Source organism: Taudactylus pleione, unplaced genomic scaffold (assembly GCF_031769625.1).
Source record: "Taudactylus pleione unplaced genomic scaffold, aTauple2 ptg000041l, whole genome shotgun sequence".
NCBI lineage: Eukaryota > Metazoa > Chordata > Amphibia > Anura > Myobatrachidae > Taudactylus > Taudactylus pleione.
This window is the reverse complement of record NW_028284443.1, coordinates 42,793,341-42,815,513: the sequence shown is the minus strand read 5'-3', so window position 1 is coordinate 42,815,513 and position 22,173 is coordinate 42,793,341. Positions and strand designations below refer to the sequence as shown.

General features: G+C 39.8%; 1 protein-coding gene across 1 annotated transcript in view; it reads left to right on the top strand.

Moving 5' to 3' along the window:
- Nucleotides 1-22,173, top strand: part of NALF1 (NALCN channel auxiliary factor 1) — a 609,406-nt gene that overhangs the window by 574,855 nt on the left and 12,378 nt on the right. The window contains exon 2 of the mRNA XM_088456688.1: nucleotides 7,346-7,517. Within this exon, the coding sequence (XP_088312814.1) occupies nucleotides 7,346-7,517 (172 nt within the window). The remainder of the gene's footprint in view (nucleotides 1-7,345; nucleotides 7,518-22,173) is intronic.

Sequence of the window (22,173 nt, the reverse complement as noted above, 5' to 3'; positions counted from 1 at the left end):
GATGTGTGGGAAGCCAGCTATTTGGTAAAAATTGGCCTTGGCCACACTAAGGGCACCCATATCCAAAGGCATTTTAATAAAATGATGGAGGTGCTTGAAAAGTGCCTCCATCACTGCCCTCAGGATCCTGGAAAAGGAGGATTGGGAGATGCCCACCACTATTCCCACCGTTGTTTGAAACGATCCTGAGGCACAGAAATGTAACACCGCCATAAATTGCGTCAGTGGTGGTATTGCTGTTGGACTGTCAATTTGCCGCTCAAGATCACTTTCTATTAATGAGAGAGTGTCTATGATGATTTTGGGAGGTAGACGGTAGCGTCTTAAAACCCCATCATCGGGCATTCCAAAAAGGGTGACACGTGTTCGAAATATCTGGGGCCTTGCATGCCTACGATGCCTACGCCTGGGACGAGTTTGAGGTTGGTCGTCTTCCGGGAGCAGGGCCAGAACAATTCGCCCCAGATCTACCTGAAAATCAAAGTTTACAATGTAAGGCTTTTGAGCCACCCCAAAAGTAAGAAAAAACAACTTAGCTTTCTGATACCATCCATAGCTGCTTACATGCCGGGGTATTGTCATGATACGTATAAACTGTAAAAAAGCCAAAAATGAGACTTCAAAAATTTAGAGGGTGTTTTTTTTTTTTTCAAATTGTTGCAAGCCAACACATAAAATAGGCGAAACACACATTTGGCCATCGATGAAAACGACATTGCACACCGTACGTCAAATAGGGTTCAAATGGACCCCAAAAATGGTAAAGGGAAAAGCAAAACTGGATTACATGATGAATAAGCCGCCAAAAATGCGTTAATTAGTTCGCAAATGCAAGTCACTACACCAACAGTCAAAAATGCGGTAATTAATTCGCAAATGCAAGTCACTACACCAACAGTCAAAAATGCGGTAATTAATTCGCAAATGCAAGTCACTACACCAACAGTCAAAAATGCGTTAATTAGTTCGCAAATGCAAGTCACTACACCAACAGTCAAAAATGCGGTAATTAATTCGCAAATGCAAGTCACTACACCAACAGTCAAAAATGCGGTAATTAATTCGCAAATGCAAGTCACTACACCAACAGTCAAAAATGCGGTAATTAATTCGCAAATGCAAGTCACTACACCAACAGTCAAAAATGCGGTAATTAATTCGCAAATGCAAGTCACTACACCAACAGTCAAAAATGCGGTAATTAATTCGCAAATGCAAGTCACTACACCAACAGTCAAAAATGCGGTAATTAATTCGCAAATGCAAGACAAAAAATGGACTTACCCAACTCGAATATATAAGATTTCCAACAAAAACGTCTTTGGGTCCGAAAGCCAAAAAAAACTAAAAAAGATGAAATGAGTGTTAAAAAAATTAACTAACCACAAAACAGAAGAAGACACCAATTGCCAACAAATTTGACTGCACAAAACTTACCAAATCAGGAAAGGATGTGGAAAAAAGGGAAAAAAATGCGAACGGAAACACAAAAGAACTGTAGCAAAAACAAACAAAATACCAACTCTGCCAAATCCTCCAACCGCAAACAACCAAATCCAAACAACTTAACCGCCAACAATCCAACAACCCCACCTCGACTCCACACACACCAAGCCATAAATAGTGTTTATTTTCCCGCACAAATTAAGGATGAATCATAGGGACGCACAATCAATGATGCGGCCGCAAACAAAGGACGCATGTATAAATACGTCACGAAATCACATTGAATTTCTGGTTGATTTCATTCTGGAAGCAGAAACATGGCTTCAGACCAGGGAAACAATGGCCAAAAATCCGGCGGTAAGGCCTTCATGCATTTTGTCTCCATGATTATTTTAAAACAAATATATTGGTCAAGTTGTGAAGTGGCTAAATCTGCATATTTACCCAAATAGGTGAGGAGGATGACATGGAAGAGACTGCTGGCCCCAGTCAACCCGCCAAAGCTGCCAAAAAAAAAAGGCAGCCACATTTCACAAGCAAGGAGATGGAGGTTTTGATCCAGAAGTGCGTTGACATCCTGCCCCAGGCAGCCAGGAATATGAGCCAAAGCCAGAAGTGGAGAATGTGGGAGGAGGTCACCGTTGCTGTCAATAGGGTGGGTGATTATGTCCGTCTAGCCCGGGATGTCAAACGGCGGTAAGTAAACACTTTCCCATCCTATAAACAAACCCCATTGTAAAAAAAAGGATAATGGTTCCAATTTCATTCCACAGATGGGCAGACTTCAAATATCGTCTCAAACAAAAACTTGCCGACAGGGCTAGGCATGCAAGGGGGACAGGTGGGGGTCCCACCCCTGTGTCATTGGAGTTGACAGACTTAGAAGAGATGGCACAGGGGTGTGTGCAGGCTGTGGAGGTGTTTGGCGTGTCCAACATGGATACGGACATGCCAGACTTTGCGGCTCCTCATGTTGGGCAAGGTAAGTCTTGTGATGTCACCAACTCTGAAATGCTATTGTGCCAATATGTAGATTCTAATGTGAGTCTTTTCTCAAATTTCCTAACAGAGACAGAGGCGGATGAGTCTGCTCCAGAGGGGAGCCTTGGCCGCAGAATTTCTGCTGGCTCTGCAGGGGAGGAACCAGTACATCCGGCTGAGGACCCTGCAGAAGCCAGTCCAGGGCGTGCCCCCTCGCAGGCAGTGGGCCTCCTCACAGAACTCAATTTTAAATCGGATTTCCATACGGAGATTCTGCAGAGGATGGACGCCAGTCTGATACGGGTGGCTGAGGCCCTGGAGCAAAATGCTGCGGCCAACGTGACCATTGCTCAGGCCCTGGCGGAAAATACCAGGGCCAACATCCGCATCGCCGATGCCCTGGAGCAGCTCGTTCGCCAGCACATGGTGGAGCCGACCTCCCTTCCTGCCGGAACATCCGGATCCTCCACCTCTGGCACAACATCAGCCAATCCTCCAAATGTGCCTAGCCCTGTGCCTAGTCCAGAGGCCACAACATCTGCCTCTGGACAGGCCAGCCCGATGGCATCCCGGACCCGGTCTGGCGCCCACCCTCACCCAGCCAAACGGGCGAGAAAACGGTGACAGCAATGGCGACTTTTCCCACACTCCTTCTGTGCTTGGCTCATATTCCTTTCTGGTCGAAACTTCCCTCTCCTTTCTTGTGAAATGTTTTTAAATTTTGTATTTACGCTTATGTTAGCAGTTATGGTTATTTTTATTTTTGATCAAATATCTTTGCCACAAAAAAAGGCAACAAAATATTAGGCCAATTTGTTTGTGTTTAAACAATAAATTAAAAACAAAAAACTGAGATTGTATTGTGACATTATTGTACAAATGGGTTACATTTAATCCTGGCCCTAAAGGCAAAAACTGACCCTCTTAAAAAAAAAAAAAGGCCTCTTTAAGGAACGTTTCAAAAATCACATAGCGATGCAAATTCCACAGTAAACCAAAAAAAAGGGGAGCTAATTAAAAGATGATGACATTATTGTTACAATAGGCCATAACCAACAAATTGTGGCCAAAATAAAACCCCAAAAATGTACGCTCATTGATTGTGTAATCATGACATTAGCAGCTCTGATTTCCACCTGCGTACGCTTTTGTGCTATCCCAATAAACTGCTTTCCAAACACATACCAAGCCGGATTTCAATCCAACACTAATTACTTTACTGACCAGCCGCGATTAATCGCAGCACCATCGTGGAGTCCCGGGACGGAGGAGAAGGCCATCGCCAATGTGGTCGAGTAATCCTGACCCTAAGCTGTGCGAGCATTTGGAAGGGAAAGCGGATGTTTCAGTGACGTATGAGACGGTCCGAACACATTTGACGTTCGCATCTGCTAATGTATGTACGCCCCAAAAACGCCTCGCCACGCCTGCGTTTTTTCATCTCCACCCCCGTCAACACCCAAAAACGCCCTGTTCTGTCAATCACATTTGACATGTCACTTCCTGTACGCTATTTTAGGAACGAGAGAAAAAAAAAACGCAATCTGCCGTACGCACATGCGCAGTGTAACACCGACGCATGCGCGGTTAGTCAACATCGGTACGCAACGAGCGTACTGTTGTTAACGTGCGGCTCTGAATGAGGGCCTTAGTTATTCTGTAATCTTTTGTCCCAGATATTGGCAATATGATACATAGGATACATGGGGTCTATTTACTAAGCAGTGTTAGGAGACAGAGTGAAAAGTGATAAGAAAGTGATAAGGTGCCAGCCAATCAGCTCCCAACTGTCATTTTTTAAACACAGATGACAGTTGGGAGCTGATTGGCTGCCACCTTATTACTTTCTTATCACTTTTCACTCTGTCTCCTAACACTGCTTAGTAAATAGACCCCATGGTCATTTATTGGTGTGCTTAACACATAAAGGGGCCTATTTATTAATGGCCACATATTTTCTCCTTTAATTAACATCTATTATTGCCACTATTTGCAGCAGTAATAGATAAGTTAACAGGGTAATTTATTATCACAGTCATGTTGGGAGAATGCATCTGGCTGACCCAGTGATGACTTTGCCCCATTAGCAGCAGTGAAGGCGGTGTGTGTACCGAGCATGCACTGTCATCAGAAAGATCCTTCAGCATTAAAGTAGCTTATTTGTTACAGTAGCTAGTGCCATCAGCTATTGTGGTCAAGCACTGAAAGCTAAGCTTTATGAACATTAATAAATAGGTGCAGATCGCATTCCACATTGAAAGTTATGGGGACTGCAGTATTCTCTTTTACTTATTGAATACAGGAGATATCTGATTTTGGTAATTTGGTAGTTGCCCAAATACGAAAAAAGTCCCTTAATCATGCAAAATCAGATGTCTTTACATGATTTTGGCTTAATAAATAGGTTCTTAAGTGTTTTATAATGCTAACATCTAGCCAGGGTCAACCTTTGGTAAGGGTGAGTAGGACACTTTTCGGAGATCCAGAACTCTTTGGGACTCCAAACTTGGTAATATTTGTTATTAACATTTTCCACTCTTATTAGATCTAAATAGCTAAGTCCCATTAATCTTTAACAACTTCAATGAATATATACATATATATTGACTGAAGGTATACCTATGCACCTATTCTATACTCAGCAATAACTTTCTCTGAATTGGCTTAACTCATGCCATTGGATAGATACATTATTTGTACTTGCTTTATTTGCACAAAATTGGCAAGTGCTGTCACGAAATAGGATTTGCACTATGGGAACATACTTTTGCATTTTCTTAAATGAGCTATAGAAATCAGTGTAGCTGTTTTATATACCTCTTAGTTTTACTGTTATGGGTAATATGAACCATTGATCTATTTAGCTATTTATCTATCAAATACACAATACAGTTCATTATGATTTTGGACACATCATTAATCATAAAGGTTACATTCACAGAAATCACAAATGTTACATACTGTAATAGCAGAAGGATGACAAATATTCTAAAAATATTTTCTATATTTACATTAGGGAGAAAAATTTCTTTTAGCTTTTTTTTAAATATAAATATTATAGCTAATGCTTCTAAAGTACACTGCATCTAATAGAAATTGAAAATAGATAAAATTTGCTAACTGATAAATTAGTACAGTATGTTAGTGGAGACCTGAACTAAGGGAAAAGGGTAAATGTAATAGGGTCTGAATTTGGAAAATGTGAGAGTATAGAGCTATACTCACATATTTTAAGAACTCACCCCCGCAACTCGTAATGGCAAAACACACATCCAGATGTTTTGCCATTTTGAACATACTCACCTAGAAAAGGGTTCCCTGGCTGTAGCATTACACCCCCGCTAGAAAGAGTCTGGTGCTGGTAATGGAAAATACAGAGGACCCCTTCTCATTTTGTTCCCTGTATTTCCACAAGCAGAGACTGCTGGTTCATAAAATACAGGGGAACCCTACACATTTTTTCACCTGTATTTTAAGAACCAGGACAGGCTCAACAGAGCACGGGACTGGTTATGCTTGTGGTGGGGTGGGGGGTGCACATATTTTTTTTATTTATTTTTACTGCTACTTTTTTTTTTAACACAGAAACATTCACGGATCTCACTGATCTGTGAAGGATTCTGTATAACTTGGACCTTTTAATGCTAGTCACATTAAAAAGTCCAAGTTTACATAGGGGAAAACTTGCAGAGACTCGCATAATGTAAGAGCCTTGAACTCACAAGTTCACAGGCTATTACACTTGGCGAGTGTGGGAAAAACTCGGACCTTTAAATGTGCAAAAGAGTCAGAGTTTGTCCCGCAGGGAAAACTCGGACCCAATTACATTTACCCCAAACTGTGAACTCGGCAGCAGAACAGGCCATGTTGTAGAGGTGGGAAATTCTGGAAATATGATATTGCCTGCCATTGTGTATTGTATTTGCAAGCTTGCCTTTAACAGAAATGATAGTCTGTGACTAGAGCTGGGACTAGAGCAGGTAAATGCTGTGTGGCATGTTTAGGGTGGGACGGGTAGTACTTAGGGCCATATTCCACCTGTGAAACATGTAAAACTTTGCTACCAAATGCAGAATTAGGTGGATATTTTGCTGCATAGTTGAACATTTCATTTCGCTCATCTCTACATGACCTACATAATACTTGTTATATGCTCTAGTTATATCACAATGTTATATCGCTCCCTAGTATGGATGTACCATGCACTTAGCAATAAAACGGTTGCTGTTGCTGATCTCCTACAAGGCTCCAGAGCAGTATTGGGCTACAGGCTGTTCTGGGCTCACATGTATCCCCCAAACCTTCACTTGCAGCCCTCAGCTTCTTCCTGTTTTTGATGTCGTATTTGTTATATCCTGTAATGACTGTAAAAAGCATGCTGATATGTTATTACAAATAGATGTCTTTTTCATTGTTTAAATGTATTAACTGATTTTTACTACTGAGATTAAGGATAATGTGTGGCCCTTTTGAAGGTTAGAGTGCCAACCACTGTGATACCATTGAATGATATGTTTTGATAAGAAAGAATGTGTGCAGTAAGGTTATTGTATGTGGTGATGAATACTGCAAATGAAATAAGCTCTTATACTGGCTGTGATTTCTGAAAACTGCTTTTATTGGGGAATAAAATTTGCTGTCAACTGAATCACTTTTAAATCAATTACACAATACAGAAAGAAAGAACTAGACATGCAACTAATTAACAGAAAGGATATACAGTATTTATTACAGCGGCTTTATAAAATAAACTTTGTTTATGTTATAATTGCACAGTGAGGATGTTATAATAACCATTATTAAAAAGTCTTGGTAGAATAGTTACGTATCTCTTTAAAGTTTAGTTGCATATATGTTTACAGAGTTTCAATAATCCAAACAAACTGGTATATAATATCACCTTATGTTTTTTTTTCAGACTGTCTACAAGTCATGGCTATGTTCCCAGTATTTTGAAGTCACACAATTTGAATGCAGTAGCAAAATACCTTGCAAGCAATACTGTTTGGAAGTACAGACAAGGTGTCCATTTATATTGCCAGATAACGACGATGTCGTCTATGGCGGACTATCAAGTTTCATCTGTACAGGTAAAGTCATTTTAAAATAATATTTAAAATCCTAATAGATACATATATAAATTGAAACGTAATAATCTACCAGTATTGTAAATCACTTTATAGGTAGGTACTGTAACTTACTTTGTAAACAAAAATATACATTGTATATAGGACACAGTATTTGGAAAGTAATTTATGTTGTGTAGATCTCTTGTTATGACCATCAGGTGCCTTGGATACTTAAAATATTTTTTTTTATTAATTAATTCCCTAGGAATTAACTGTTTTATTTGTGTTTATGTTTGATATTCATTTTATTGGAAAGGCATGGTAATGATAGAATAGTGTCACTGAATGGTGAAATTAGGACTCGTACAGTGACATGTTATGAGCTGTATCAAACACATGTGAGGTATAGTTAAAATGCATCAACAAGTAGTAATCACTGATACCTATGGAAAACGCACAGCAGAGAATGCTGTCATGGGTTCAAATACTAAATTCTGCAATGCTATGCTTTCTTCCATTCATGGCCCATCCAGTGTTAGATAGGAATGCACATGTGAATAGAATGCATGTTCCCCATAATGATCAGGGTGTGTTCAACTTCTAATTCGGGTATGTTCAAATAATGTATTCTGGTTGTTTTAATTGTCCATACCAGGGAGAGTTGTGAGTCATTGAAAATAGAAGTTAATACGCACTCAATTATAAAGTGCAATAGGATCTTGATTTGCACCTGTGCTCCTATATGTCTGGCAACAAGCATGGGTGGAACAAAATGGCTGAAGAGGCGCCAACATTTGCAGTGGTTAATGGTGGAGTGAGGGAGCACTTATGTGCAAGTGCATAAAAACTAAAGTAATCACTTTGTTAGGTTAGGTTACTAAAATGATAGCAAGGGTGGTGGGATATATTTTTAGGGTTGTTCCTTGATGCGTGGAAAAAGATGACAGCTCAGAATTCTGTAGACTGGGTTTTGTTCAACACATTTTATTAGTAATTGTATGCACTTGGCAGTTGCACTTGGTCAGACAATCACATCATTAGTTGATATAGGTGCCAGAAGTGTATAATGCAGGTTCATCCACATGGTAGATAAATTAACCAGGTGTTAGATTTATTAACCAGGCAGAACTTGTTTACAGGATAACATAGGGATAATGCAGCAGGTAGGTATAACAGGTACAGTACACAGCGCTGTATATAATGTATGCACCAGATCCAGCCAGGAATGTATAGGGGGGTGCAGGTGGTGTGTGAAAGGTGGGAGCACACACCTGTGACTGTATAAACAGTCAGGGGCAAAGGCAGGATTTTTACAGAAGGGGGTTTGTATATATATATATATATATATATATATATTCTAAAATGAAGCAGACAAGGGGCGCCCGATAGTGCATTAAAAGATAAAAAAGGAAGTTTTATTTTCATTCACATCTCACTGCAAAGTGCACTCATACCATCATTAGTGGTATAACCACCGCCAGCATTAAATGCATGAACCAAAGTAACCTCTGGCGAACAGCGAGTTCCAGCAGTCCTCGTCTCCATGCCAAGCCACGCCCCTACGCGTTTCATCACCAAGACTTCATCAGAGGGCTGGCTTGGCATCCTCCGCTTGTTATTTTTATACCTGACGGTATCCCATAGTAACCGGTCTTTATATTACATCACATTCTATGGTCAGCTGCTATCAGACACCAAGACCAGTTAATCAACTGATCACCTGGACAAGCTGCCCTGTAGCTTAATCATCTGCACTTTGCAATTACATTTAAATACAACCAACAATACATAAAAACCAATAATGCATAAAAACATTTGACACAACATTGTGTCGAATTCTACTACATTTCAATCACAATTGTATCATCACAAAATATAAACATTCAAATCACATTATGAACGAATGATAAAATAAAAAAATAGAGAAGTATACGACAAATATAAATCTGACTTCACTATCATATCTTAAAAATAATCTATCACAACAAAATTGACTTTGAAAGTTGTAACAATCTATATGGTCAAACTAGAACGACAAAGGTTAACCCCTAATTGGGGAAATAAACGGGTTCAATTATTAGTTCCTTTTGGCATACTACGATGATGTTTAATTGATGTAATCCAAAAATGTACCAAACTAGAGTAGTGATAAGGGAATTATATCAATTATTCTAAATAAGGTGTGGTTTCGAATCCTTCGTTTAGCCCTGTAGGTAAGAGAGTATTTAGGGTTAAAATCCAAAACGTCTCTCTTTTTCATAGTCTAGTAAGCCTATCTCCACCTCTTCTATCCAGCGTCACATGTTCAATTCCCATAAACCTCAATGATGATGGATCACTCGAATGACATGTTCTGAAATGTCTTGGAACACTGTGATTCTCAACCATGTTCTTTATGTTTCTCAGATGTTCCAAAATCCGAATTTTAAGGGGTCTTTTAGTTTTCCCTATATAACGTTTCCCACATCCACATTCCAATAAATAAACTAAAAAAGTAGTATTGCAATTAATCATACTATTTACTTTAAACTCTTTTAATGGTTCTTCTTGATTATAAAATGTTTTTTTTTCCCTTTTAAGCTGTGCACACGTACTTTGCAGTGGCCACAAGTATAACAGCCTTTTATTTTTTTCATAAACCCTTCGCCACCATCTGTAATCTTAGGCAATAAACTAGGTGACAAAGAGGATTTCAAGCTTCTCGCTCTTTTAAATACAACATCAGGTGCTTTATTAATATAGGGACTTAAAACCGGGTCCATACAAATGATATGCCAGAATTTCCTAAGTATACTCTGAATGTCACTACTGGCACTATTATATTGGGTCACAAAGGGACAGAAGAATTTCTTTCTTATATCATCTATTTTATCAGCTGGTTCACGATATATCAACAATTCTTTCCTATCCAGACCTCGAGCTTTGTCTATAGCTGATTGAATCAGAGACATGGGATACCCTTTTTCTCTAAACCTCTCTTTATAGATCTCTGATTGTTCATTATATTTATATATATATATATATATATATATATATATATATGACTAACTGGGAAAAAGGGAGGTTTTTCTTCCATTTCTTATGGTGACAGCTGTTGAATTCCAAATAACTGTTACTATCTACCTTCTTAAAAAAAAGTTGCAGTTTCTACCGTTTTATTTACAGATTGATAGTTCTTTGTTTTAAGGGTCAAATCAAGGAATTCTATTTCATCTTTTTGAAAATTAGAGGTGAATTGAAGATTATAACTGTTTACAAATTCTGTAAAATCTATTTCAGATCCACTCCACATCACCAGTATATCGTCTATATTGTTTAAATAAAATGATCTTATCAAAAAAAGGATTATTGTTCAAAATATACTCTTTTTCCCATTCCCCTATATACAAATTGGCGAACCCCGGGGCACAAATCATCCCCATCGCCATCCCACAGGTCTGCAGAAAGAATTCATCAAGAAAAAGAAAATAGTTATGTTCTAATACATATTGTAGACACTTCACTATAAATTCGGTTCTAAGTGGGTTCATCTCAGGGTTATGACTCAGCACTTTCTCTATACATCCAATACCTAAATCATGTGGAATTGATGTATATAGTGCCTGAACATCTATAGTACCCCAACTATAATTTGCATTCCAATCAAAAGAATCTAACAATTGTATTACATGTGTAGAGTCCTTCACATAAGTTTCCAACAATGGTACATATTTTTTTATAAATACATCGACATATTCTGAGACTCTTGTAGTCAATGAATCAATACCAGATACAATCGGGCGGCCTGATGGCCTGTCCGGATTTTTATGTAACTTTGGCAAATAATATATAGTAGCCAATCTTGGATGTTCATTCCATAAATATTTGTATTCTTCATCTCCCAAAACATGGGAGTCTTTCCCTTTATCAAGTAAATTTTTCAATGAAGCTAAATATTCCTTTGTCGTATCACCTTTTAGTTTTTGGTACGAATTGATGTCTGATAATAGTCTATACATTTCCTGTTCATAATCATTTCGATCCAGTATAACAACCCCCCCACCCTTATCTGCAGATTTTATCACAACATCGTTATTTTCTGCTAGATTCTTTAATACCAGATTTTCAGCTGCAGTGAGATTTCTCTCAACACTAGAGCTTTTTATTTTGTCAAACTCTTTTCTCGCTAATTGTGCATATAGGTCTAGGTGAGACCCCTTTGATTCAATTGGATAAAAGGTGGATTTGGACCTTAATCCTGATGTACAGCTTTGTTTATTTGATTCTCAATTTTTAAGGGGTGCTAGTGATTTATTGTTTTGTCTAATAAAATGTCTCTTCAGAGTCATCTTCCAAACATATAAATATAAGTCCTTTATAAGATTGAACTTATTTACCTCTGCAGATGTTAATACATGTTTAGATAGATTAAAGATCCTTGTATTACCTTTATCAGTCATTACTGTTGAATCATAACTCGTTTTCGCTATGGAGCTCTTTCCCCCTCTTTTCCCTCTTCTTCTCTGTATCTTTTTCTCAGACCGGAGGGTGAAAGGTCCCCCGTCTCCCCTTCTGTTCCAAGACATTTCAGAACATGTCATTCGAGTGATCCATCATCATTGAGGTTTATGGGAATTGAACATGTGACGCTGGATAGAAGAGGTGGAGATAGGCTTACTAGACTAGGAAAAAGAGAGACGTTTTGGATTTTAACCCTAAATACTCTTTTACCTACGGGGCTAAACGAAGGATTTGAAACCACACCTTATTTAGAATAATTGATATAATTCCCTTATCATTGCTCTAGTTTGGTACATTTTTGGATTACATCAATTAAACATCATCGTAGTATGCCAAAAGGAACTAATAATTTAACCCGTTTATTTCCCCAATTAGGGGTTAACCTTTGTTGGTCTAGTTTGACCATATAGATTGTTACAACTTTCAAAGTCAATTTTGTTGTGATAGATTATTTTTAATATATGATAGTGAAGTCAGATTTATATTTGTCATATACTTCTCTATTTTTATTTTTTTATTTTATCATTCGTTTATAACGTGATTTGAATGTTTATATTTTTGTGATGACACAACTGTGATTGAAATGTATTAGAATTCTACACAATGTTGTGTCAAATGTTTTTATGTATTGTTGGTTTTTATGTATTGCTGGTTGTATTTAAATGTAATTGCAAAGTGCAGATGATTAAGCTACAGGGCAGCTTGTCCAGGTGATAAGTTGATTTACTGGTCTTGGTGTCTGATAGCAGCTGACCATAGAATGTGATGTAATATTAAGACCGGTTACTATGGGATACCGTCAGGTATAAAAATAACAAGCGGAGGATGCCAAGCCAGCCCTCTGATGAAGTCTTGGTGACGAAACGCATAGGGGCTTGGCTTGGCATGGAGACGAGGACTGCTCGAACTCGCTGTTCGCCAGAGGTTACTTTGGTTCATGCTTTTAATGCTGGCGGTGGTTATACCGCTAGTGCACTTTGCAGTCAGATGTGAATGAAAATAAAACTTTCTTTTTTATCTTTTAATGCACTATTAGGTGCCCCCTTGTCTGCTTCATTTTTATAATTTCATGTACTGGTTGGAACAGGTATTTGTGGGGAAGATGCCAACCTTGGATTTGGTCTGAATACAGGTGGATTAACAAGTTGGTTTTTGATGAAACCTTCCATCTATATGAACTGACTGGACTTTATTTATTTATTGTTAGTTATGGTTATATTTCTGATTAGCGCACCAACAAAGTATTTTATATATATATATATATATATATATATATATATATACAACCACAGTCCAGAATATCAGGACGAGGGCACTCTCCAATAATATACAAACAAAAAATATTTTATTGTGGCTTCATAATGCCGAATATGCTTTCAATTTACAATGTGTCATCCAGTTGTTTGTCATCTGTCGACGTTTCAGTCCATAAAGGGCCTTCTTCAGGACATTAAACAACAAGATATAGATGTATCAATAAAAAATTGAAATAGAATCTGTCTAACGTAGGACACAAGGTCCACAGAGATTAGCCACCTCCAAAACTGCCACCTGGTGAATACCAGGGCTGAAAATGCCATGGATGTGACAGCGCATGTAAAGCCACCAGGGAGTCACCAGGCCACCAGCGTGCATGGAACGTGTGTGCTATATACACACCAAAGGAGTCAGGAGACATCCTTTGGTGTGTATACATCCTTTGGTGTGTACATACACCCTAAAACAAATTAGCAAAAATAGTTCTCCCGCACATGGGGCACCTTTGGTTGAAAGGGGGTGCCGGCAGTTACAAAAGGGGCACCTGCAGCCACACAGGGGGTCAGGACCCTGCCGGACCCCTTCGACAAGCCCAGGCCCAAGTAATCAGTACTCGCCCTTCCCCCTCTCAACAGCCCCAAAAGCAGAGTAGGTACTGTATGCTTCTTTGAGTATGCTGGGGCTAAATATGTCATATACAGTATTATATTTCTAAATATATGTAAATATTTATATATATATATATATATATATGTATACAGATGTGTCCTCATATACCTGCAGTCGTTACGCCATACTGCACAAAAATGCCTGGCACCACTGAGCAGCTCCGAGAAACATCACACTTAAAATACTAGTCTGAGACTTTAACTTTGCAGGAATTAGTTTTAAACATGAACAAAGTCGCAGATGAAGTATAACGGATCTGGCATGAGAACAAGTCACCACTGCTGCATGATAGCACTTTGTATACAGATTCAGACTCAGTCACACACAGATGTACAAATGTCACACATCAAATTGATCAGGGCAATCTAGCAAAGTATTTTTTTTCACTTCTAGTTGTTTTATTTATGTGAATAAGACCCACATTGTGAGCAAGAAAGACAGGGCTGCTGTGGGTGCTCAAGCAACATGATTTTAAAAAGTTTGCTCCCATGTACAAACTGTATCTATATTTGGAAACAAACTACAGCACAATTTTTTTCTTGTTTAATGAATGAATTGCAACTTTAAAAACTTTAAGACTTTTCAAAGCTCATGTAAAACTTATTTAATACAAATTAGTAATAAAACGTAAGACTTATTTCTGGTTGATATACAGTATTTTGATACATGGCACAGCGCAAAGTACCGCATCACTCTTTTTGCAGTAGTTTATTTTTTGCCATTCTTGTCTCTTTTCGAGTAGCAAACAGCACATTTTCTGTCTGGACTGCCTCTTTTTCTATTGGAGGAACACATTTTAGAATGTACATCCATGTTAACTGTAAGGTGTTTGGTTCCTGGATGACTACATTTTGACATGGAGACTTTGCTGAACAGTAATTTTAAGCAGTCTGCCAACTCCATTCTAAGTTGGAGGTTGTTTTTGCAACTGCCACTTTTTATATGTAATAAAAGCATTTGTAAAAAAGTAGACCTTAGCCCTAGGGCGTTTTACCCCATGACTGAAGATTCCCAGTAGATTTGGTCCCTGGTGCCCTTACGGTAACCAGATGGCCTACAGAGGAGTTTATAGGAGGTTCTCTTTTACCAAAATGTGTTTCACACCGCTGATGAACAGTGTCTGACTGCCTACTTGCAGTCATCCAACTTAAATAGCTGTCGAAAGGTCACAGGGCTGCTAAAATGATGAGCCATGATTGGCTTGTCAGCCATGTGAGACTTATGGGACAGGTGGCGAGTTCCGATTGGTTCACCACCAGCCCACATAATGGGGGAGCTAAACATGGTAGCGGCAAAGGACACCACAGAGGGGGAATCAGCGTGAGCCACCGCATCATCCCCAGTGTCAGTGGCAGGTCCAGCGGGGGTTGTAGCGGTGAAGTTCACTGCTGACCCCCTTCCCCTTTCCACATGTATCCATTGTAGTTTTTACAATCGCAAACTGATACCACAAAAGGCATAATCAGCATATAGAGCTTCTGGTCGACCTAAATTACTCCTCTGTGACCTTCGAGGAAGGGGAGTATGTGCCAGGGATGGCACTGGACTAGGATTAGGAACTAACCATTCTTCTTGTACATCCAAAGGAATAACGTCATCCGCATCTGAAAGTCAGAACCCACCAATCATTGGCATGATCCCCAAGCAGGATGTTGAAGGGATCACAAGATGGCAGAGGATAACTCTCAACAGGGAACAGACAGGGTCACACAGCTTTGAGGATTCTGAGCATCTGAATGTGGGTTTGAAGTGTTCACACAGGCTCCATTCTGTTGCTGATGATACAGCATAGTGTGGGCTTTCTGTAAGCCATAGACATGACACAACTGTTGTATCAACTGCCCCTGAAAACGGGCACCCTTATCAGATTGAATCATTTTTGGACACCCATACTTGTGAATGAATTGACCCTGCTTGTGCAGCAGACTCTGTCTTTGATCCGGGGTGGGTACAACCACTGCAAACTTGGTGAAATGATCTGTCATCACTAGACCATAGTGATGTGCACTGAGGACTTAGGACCTCATTCAGAGCCGCTCGCAAAAAGCAAGCGCTCGCTCTGAATGAGGGCGGCCACATTTTTTTTGTTAAGCCGGCCTCCTGGCCGCTTGCTAAGCTGTGGGTGACCACACACAACTTTTGTGAGCGACCAGGTGATGGTCGCGATAGTCGGGCTTGCGACAAGACCCTTGTGGTAGAGTCTCTTCTGCCCTAGTGAGCTTCCGGCTTTAATAGAGCTGGAAGGTCACTACTGATATCACTGGTGATGTCAGTAGGGCCGCCCACAAATGGCAGGCGTTCCTTCAGGAACGTCTCAGTTTGTCCAGCCACCCCCCCACCCTACGTACAAAATGGGGTGAGCTGTCGATCACATCGATAGCCACCCCATTTGTAGCGAGCCCCGGAATGAGTGAATTTCTCACTTGCTATGGGGCTTGCGCATGCGCATTGCACACGCCGTGCATGCGCAATGCGCAACCATCGACCCTCTTGCGAGCGGGTCTGAATCAGGCCCTTAGTCTACTATGAGCAACTCTAAAAGCCAACCAGTTTGGATGGTCAGAACTGGTGCACATTGCTCTGTGGGTTTAGCTTTCACACAATTCGGGCAGGCTCAGCACACTTCTTTTACTACTTCTCTGAGTCCATTCTGTCTGAGGAAGCCGCTGAGGAATACCACAAGGCGGGGAAACACGTTATAGGCTGTACCTGCTCTTTACTCCACATCTCCACGTACCAAACAGGGCACTCTGTTGGATCACCACACTGTGTGAAACCACATTGAGAACTTTTAGTGAGTATCACAATCCAATTGGTGATAGGATTTCTGTAAAAGATCCTATTTTTGAAAAGGCTGGTGTAAGGACATTGAGATATCTGTATCTGGCTGAGAGTCCATACCCCATTCAAACAGCTCGGGAAAATCTATATTATTTGCTGAGATGCTTTTTTACTGAAAGTGGATAAAACAACTGAAAGCCTTGTGAATTCACATAAGCCTATGACCAAATCCTTCCAAAAAGAATAAGGAATGGAAAGCACTGCTTTATAAACCTCTCTGCCGACCAAACCAAATGGTCAATGGTACATGCAAATTGTGACTCTTTATATGTGGTCTGGATCCAATACGGAGAAACATCCAGAGGAGTGTGGAGTATTTTTAATTTTTTATTTCTTCACTCTATAGCTATTTTTGTGTAGCTTGAGATTGTCTGCAGATTTGCTGCTACATACTGAATGCTGAGATAGCTAATGGACACATCAGGGCATTTTTTTCTATTGTCATTGATGTTTTATGGTGTTTTATTTAAATGTGTTTTATTTATGGCCATATCTTTATGTAATATTAAACCATATTGAAAATAATTGAGGTTCATAGTCTTCCTGGTAGCAGCGCTTCCTATATACATTATACATTTACTTTTCTTTGGGTCCTGACTGGAAGAATTGGTGCCACAGGAAGTGGAAGGTCTTCTTCACACTCAGGTGGCCCCATTGTAGGTTAACCGCCTACACCACATTCTGCACCACTCGTTCGAGAAGGATAAGCTACCTGACATACAGTGCCTCATGATTCAGATACACCTTTCTACACAGCAGGCCACCCCTGTCATCCAGGCAATCCCAGTGTCATCACACTCTCTTCACCCGGATAGTCAACTCTTCTCGCTCCTGCTTAATGGGCTGTTGCCACCACCCTTTCCACTGTCACAGTCATTGGAGATCAGGATCCAGATACTGCTCTTGTGACCAATTTTCCAGAGTCCTAGTGATGCCAACAGCCATTGGTGCTCACTCAGATCTTCAAGTTGCATAACTTGAGTGAGTTGGGTATCCCCATCACTCAGGGTCCAGGATTCATCGAAGGGAAATTGAGCCAAGGCACCCACATTGCCATTCTTCTCAGGTCGATAGAAAATCTGGAAATTGAATTTAACCAACCTGACCACAAACTACTGCGCCAATGCGCCCACCTTGGCAGTGTCCAGATAGGTCAAAGGGTTATTATCCGTGAAAATTAGGAATCCCAGTCTGCCTGTCAGAAGCTCATCAAATTTCTCAGTGACAGTCCACACAACAGCCAACAGTTCCAGTTTAAATGAGCTATAATTCACAGGATTCCATTCTGACTCACAAGCTTCAGCTACTATAGACAATGGCTTGTTCCTTGCCAATCCTGAACCTGCGCCAAAATGACACCCAGACTCTGCAGACTGTCATCTGTGTAAAGAGCAAAAAGCTTTTTGAAGTTGGTGTAAGCTAATATTGGTGCTGTAGTAAATTATTGTTTTAACCTGTTAAATGCACTTTTCTGTTTGGACCCCAACTCTAGTGTTTCATATCAAATTAATCAGTGCAGTCTCCTGGTGAGTCTTAGTTGCATTGTATTGCAACTAAGATGCAGTTTCAGGCAAAAGATATGCTCGGCGCAAGCAGAGTTGCATAGGACCTGGCGCACACAGAGAGGGGCTATTTGGCATGGGTTTCGGACTATAGACAGACAGTAATTAGTTATACAATGTCTAGATAGACACCAGATGTTAGACAGTTAATAGTTAGACAAGGAAAAAAGTTTGACACAGACAAAAGTCAGACACACTAAAGTTAGACATGTAAATGTGTCTGACTTTTGTTTGTTTCTAACTTTTTTCCCTGTCTAACTATTGACTGTCTAACATCTGGTGTCTATCTAGACATTGTCTAACTAATTACTGTCTATCTCTTATACCACACCCATTTGGCATGACTGCAACAACAATGTATTGCGACACATCTGTAGGTATCTTTCATTCTTGGACTGCTGTGATCTTGTTAGCTGTGGGACATACTCCTTCCTGCAAAATGATGTGGCCCAAATATTTCATAGTGGGTTTCAACAAATGGCACTTTCTGGGCTTCAACCTAAAGCCATATTTTTCTAAATGATGCCGTACCAGATACAATTGAGCTAGATATTTCTCCAAGGTAGGAGAAAAGATGATAATATCATCCAGATAAACCAAGATGGCATCGAACTTTAGGCCCCCTAAGCAGCATCCCATCAGTTGCTGGAAAGTAACCTGTGCATTAGTGAGCCTAAAAGGCATCCAGCAGAACTCGAACAACCCCATCGAATTGAAGAAGGCTGTCTTTTCTCTATCTTGCTCTGTCACTGGAATCTGACAATATCCACTGGCCAGATCCAATGTGAAAAAGTATTCAGCTTGCCCCAAGGCTACAAAGGCATCTCCAATGTTAAGCAGTGGATAAGCACCCCATGCCATGCACAAATTTAGCCGCCAGTAGACTACACAGAACTGTAAGGTCCCATCTTTCTGGACTAGCCCATGGATCCGTACTTTACACTACCACACCGTTGTCCAACATCTGCAAGGGCATGGTCTTTACCTCCTGATAGAGTTGTAGAGGAATCTGATGATATCTTTCTGGAATGAGAGGGGAGTCTCCAGTGTAACTTTCATGCTGCAACTGATCAGTGCAACTAAAACCATCTTCATGTTGGGAAAAAACTTGATGCCTAATCCACAACAATTGTTCCAGATGAGAAACATCCACTTTCAAACATCATGTTTGTTAACATCACGTGATTGGGAGACCTGCCTGATTGGGGCACATTAAAAGTATAAACTTTCCCTACATATAGAGATATTAGTTCATTCTTGAATAATATACTTTAAAATTGATGCTGCAAAGTAAACACAACATTGTGGGAATGTGATGTCCCAGTCAGTCACCTCCAATATGATCATATGATGTTTGTTTCATCATATGATCAGGAAAGCAGGCAGATTGGGGCGCATTAAAGGTATGAACTCTCCTATGTATACTAGAGAATCAATTTATTCTCAAGTAATTTGCTTTATTATTGAATAGGTTTATCTCCTAGGGTATTATTGCATTTATTTGTGTTGTGTATACATGTGGATGGATGGATTATTGCAAACAGCTGCTAATTAGCAAACATTTGGCAGTACTATATAAAGCTCATTTTAAGACAACTGAGACCATCTTTCAAAAAGCTTTGAGTTTACCACAGCAAAATGCGGCAGTGACCAGCCCTATCAGCTCAATACTCTTTTGACATTTGGAGATCATCATTGGAATCTGCTCCTTAAGTGACGCTCCAGCATCTTTGCTGTGCACTAAAGGGGAATTGTACCCGGGCGTTGCGCTTCTTTGCTAAAGGACCCCAAACATCTACAGATGGAATTGGTAACTAATAACCCTGCTGGATATACCCCATTCTAAAGAGGACCAGACATTTGACTAAACTGCCTTCCACAATTAAAGAGCTAAACTTTTCTGATTTATGAATTTTGACTGCTTGATCAGAAGACATTTTTAAACATGAAATTTTTTAGTTTTAGAATTTTGAATATATGACCTGCTTATTAAATGTATGTTTTTATCCATTCCATCCATTTTAATTGTTTATCAATTTATGATCAATATTGTATTGAATTTTAGTAGCCTTTGGCTCTTTTAAGTGCTGTTTCCCATTTTTACATACACTATTTGTTTTTTTTTGGAGGACTGATTCTCCCCCTACAAACAGCTGCTTTTATGCTTTAACTACCTCAGGCTGTGCCTGACTGGGTACACGACCTATGCCACTTCAATAGTATCAGTTTTTATGCGATGGAAAGTCAAGGTCTCATTTGTGTATACCTTATTCAACAAGACTTGCCATAAAGGCAAATTGCATAGCCCCATGATTAACTGACCCCGCAACATGAAAATCCATTTCACCTAAATCCTGCAGTATTCTGGGGTCCCAGCATTGTAGTTCAGCCAAGAGCTCTTGTAAGGCATTGGCAAAATGCAGCAAAGATTCATGCACTTGCTGTACCCTGGAAAAGAATCATCTCTTCAACATGGCAGCAGAAGAAGTGTGTCCATAAAGGTCTTGAAAAATCTAAAATATGTTACGCAGCAACATACTTTTCCCCTCAGGTATCAGATAACCTTCTTCTGTGTGTCACCTTCAAGTGCATGCAGAACTAGTTCCAACTGCATCAGAGTAGTGACTTGGTATAGTCACACTGTCCCACGCAGTCTTTCCTCCAATCTGACAGCATCATGTTGTTACCATTGGACTTTGGAAGATGCACCAGGATGGCACTCAAAGGCACCAAAGGAGCTACAACTGCTGGGCCTAAAGCACTAGATGGTTGTCTTGGGCTTCCAGACACATTGTTCTTGCCCACACTCTACCTGAGCTGAGGGCTCTCATCCCTGTTGCCTCAGTACAGGTCATCGCTGCCGTTGTGGCTCATCCTACGGACTATGCCAAATGAAAAGAAGTAACCCATGAAGGTGGGTAAAATAATAATGTAAAATCTCTTACCCCTTTTACAGTTTATGGGATAGTTTATCATATGTTAATCTGCATGATCTACACCACCCATTGCAAAGTTATAATCAATCACAGGCTGTGGTCTGACTATGGTTGTGTGGGCTTTTTCAATTCTTTGTGTTGTGGACTTTAGACAAAATGCGTAGATTTCCACTTGAGCAAGCACACCATTCCTCATTAAAAACTTGTTATTTCTCCCCTTTCGAGCTTCTTTATGTTTAGAACATCTGGGAAAATCTTGACTGTCCACCCTCAAGGTCTCATAGCTTTCAGCCTATTGAGGAAATGTGTAAAATGTGTCCATTGTGAGACAATATAATTTATTGAGTAAGGATATCACCAGGGTTGTGACACATACAACTGCAATTCTACTATACAGTTCGCTTGACAGTATATATGATAAACCATTATATCCTCATTTTCAGTCACTGGACTAATAGATTTTGATTCCAAACTGAGATCTTTTGGAAGAGATGTACTGTTTCCACCCCAGTCTGCCTTTGGTTAGTAGCAGACTTTCTTTATGTCTTATTTCCAGGTCAAAATTTCACAAAATATTAGTTCAAGTAGGAATAAATTAGCCATATTTTTGAGAATGTAGCCCTGAATATTGGCAAGGTGTACATTATTTTAGTAAGATGAAAGAATTTGTGGGACATTACTGACCTAAAATATAGAGTTTGCAGGGAAATCCTCTTTGCCCAGTACCACTTCTGCAGAGGTTTTTAATCATCCATTGCAGCACTGGCAGAAAGAAGAATATCAACATTTTGTTAGCCATTGTTTTGAGCCAATCATTACTCCTTATAAATGTCTGTGGTTTTTCCCCTGTATGCTTTGCTTGGCATACTCATTTGTTTCCCCAGATATTAGCTAGTCCAAGTGGTGGTCAAA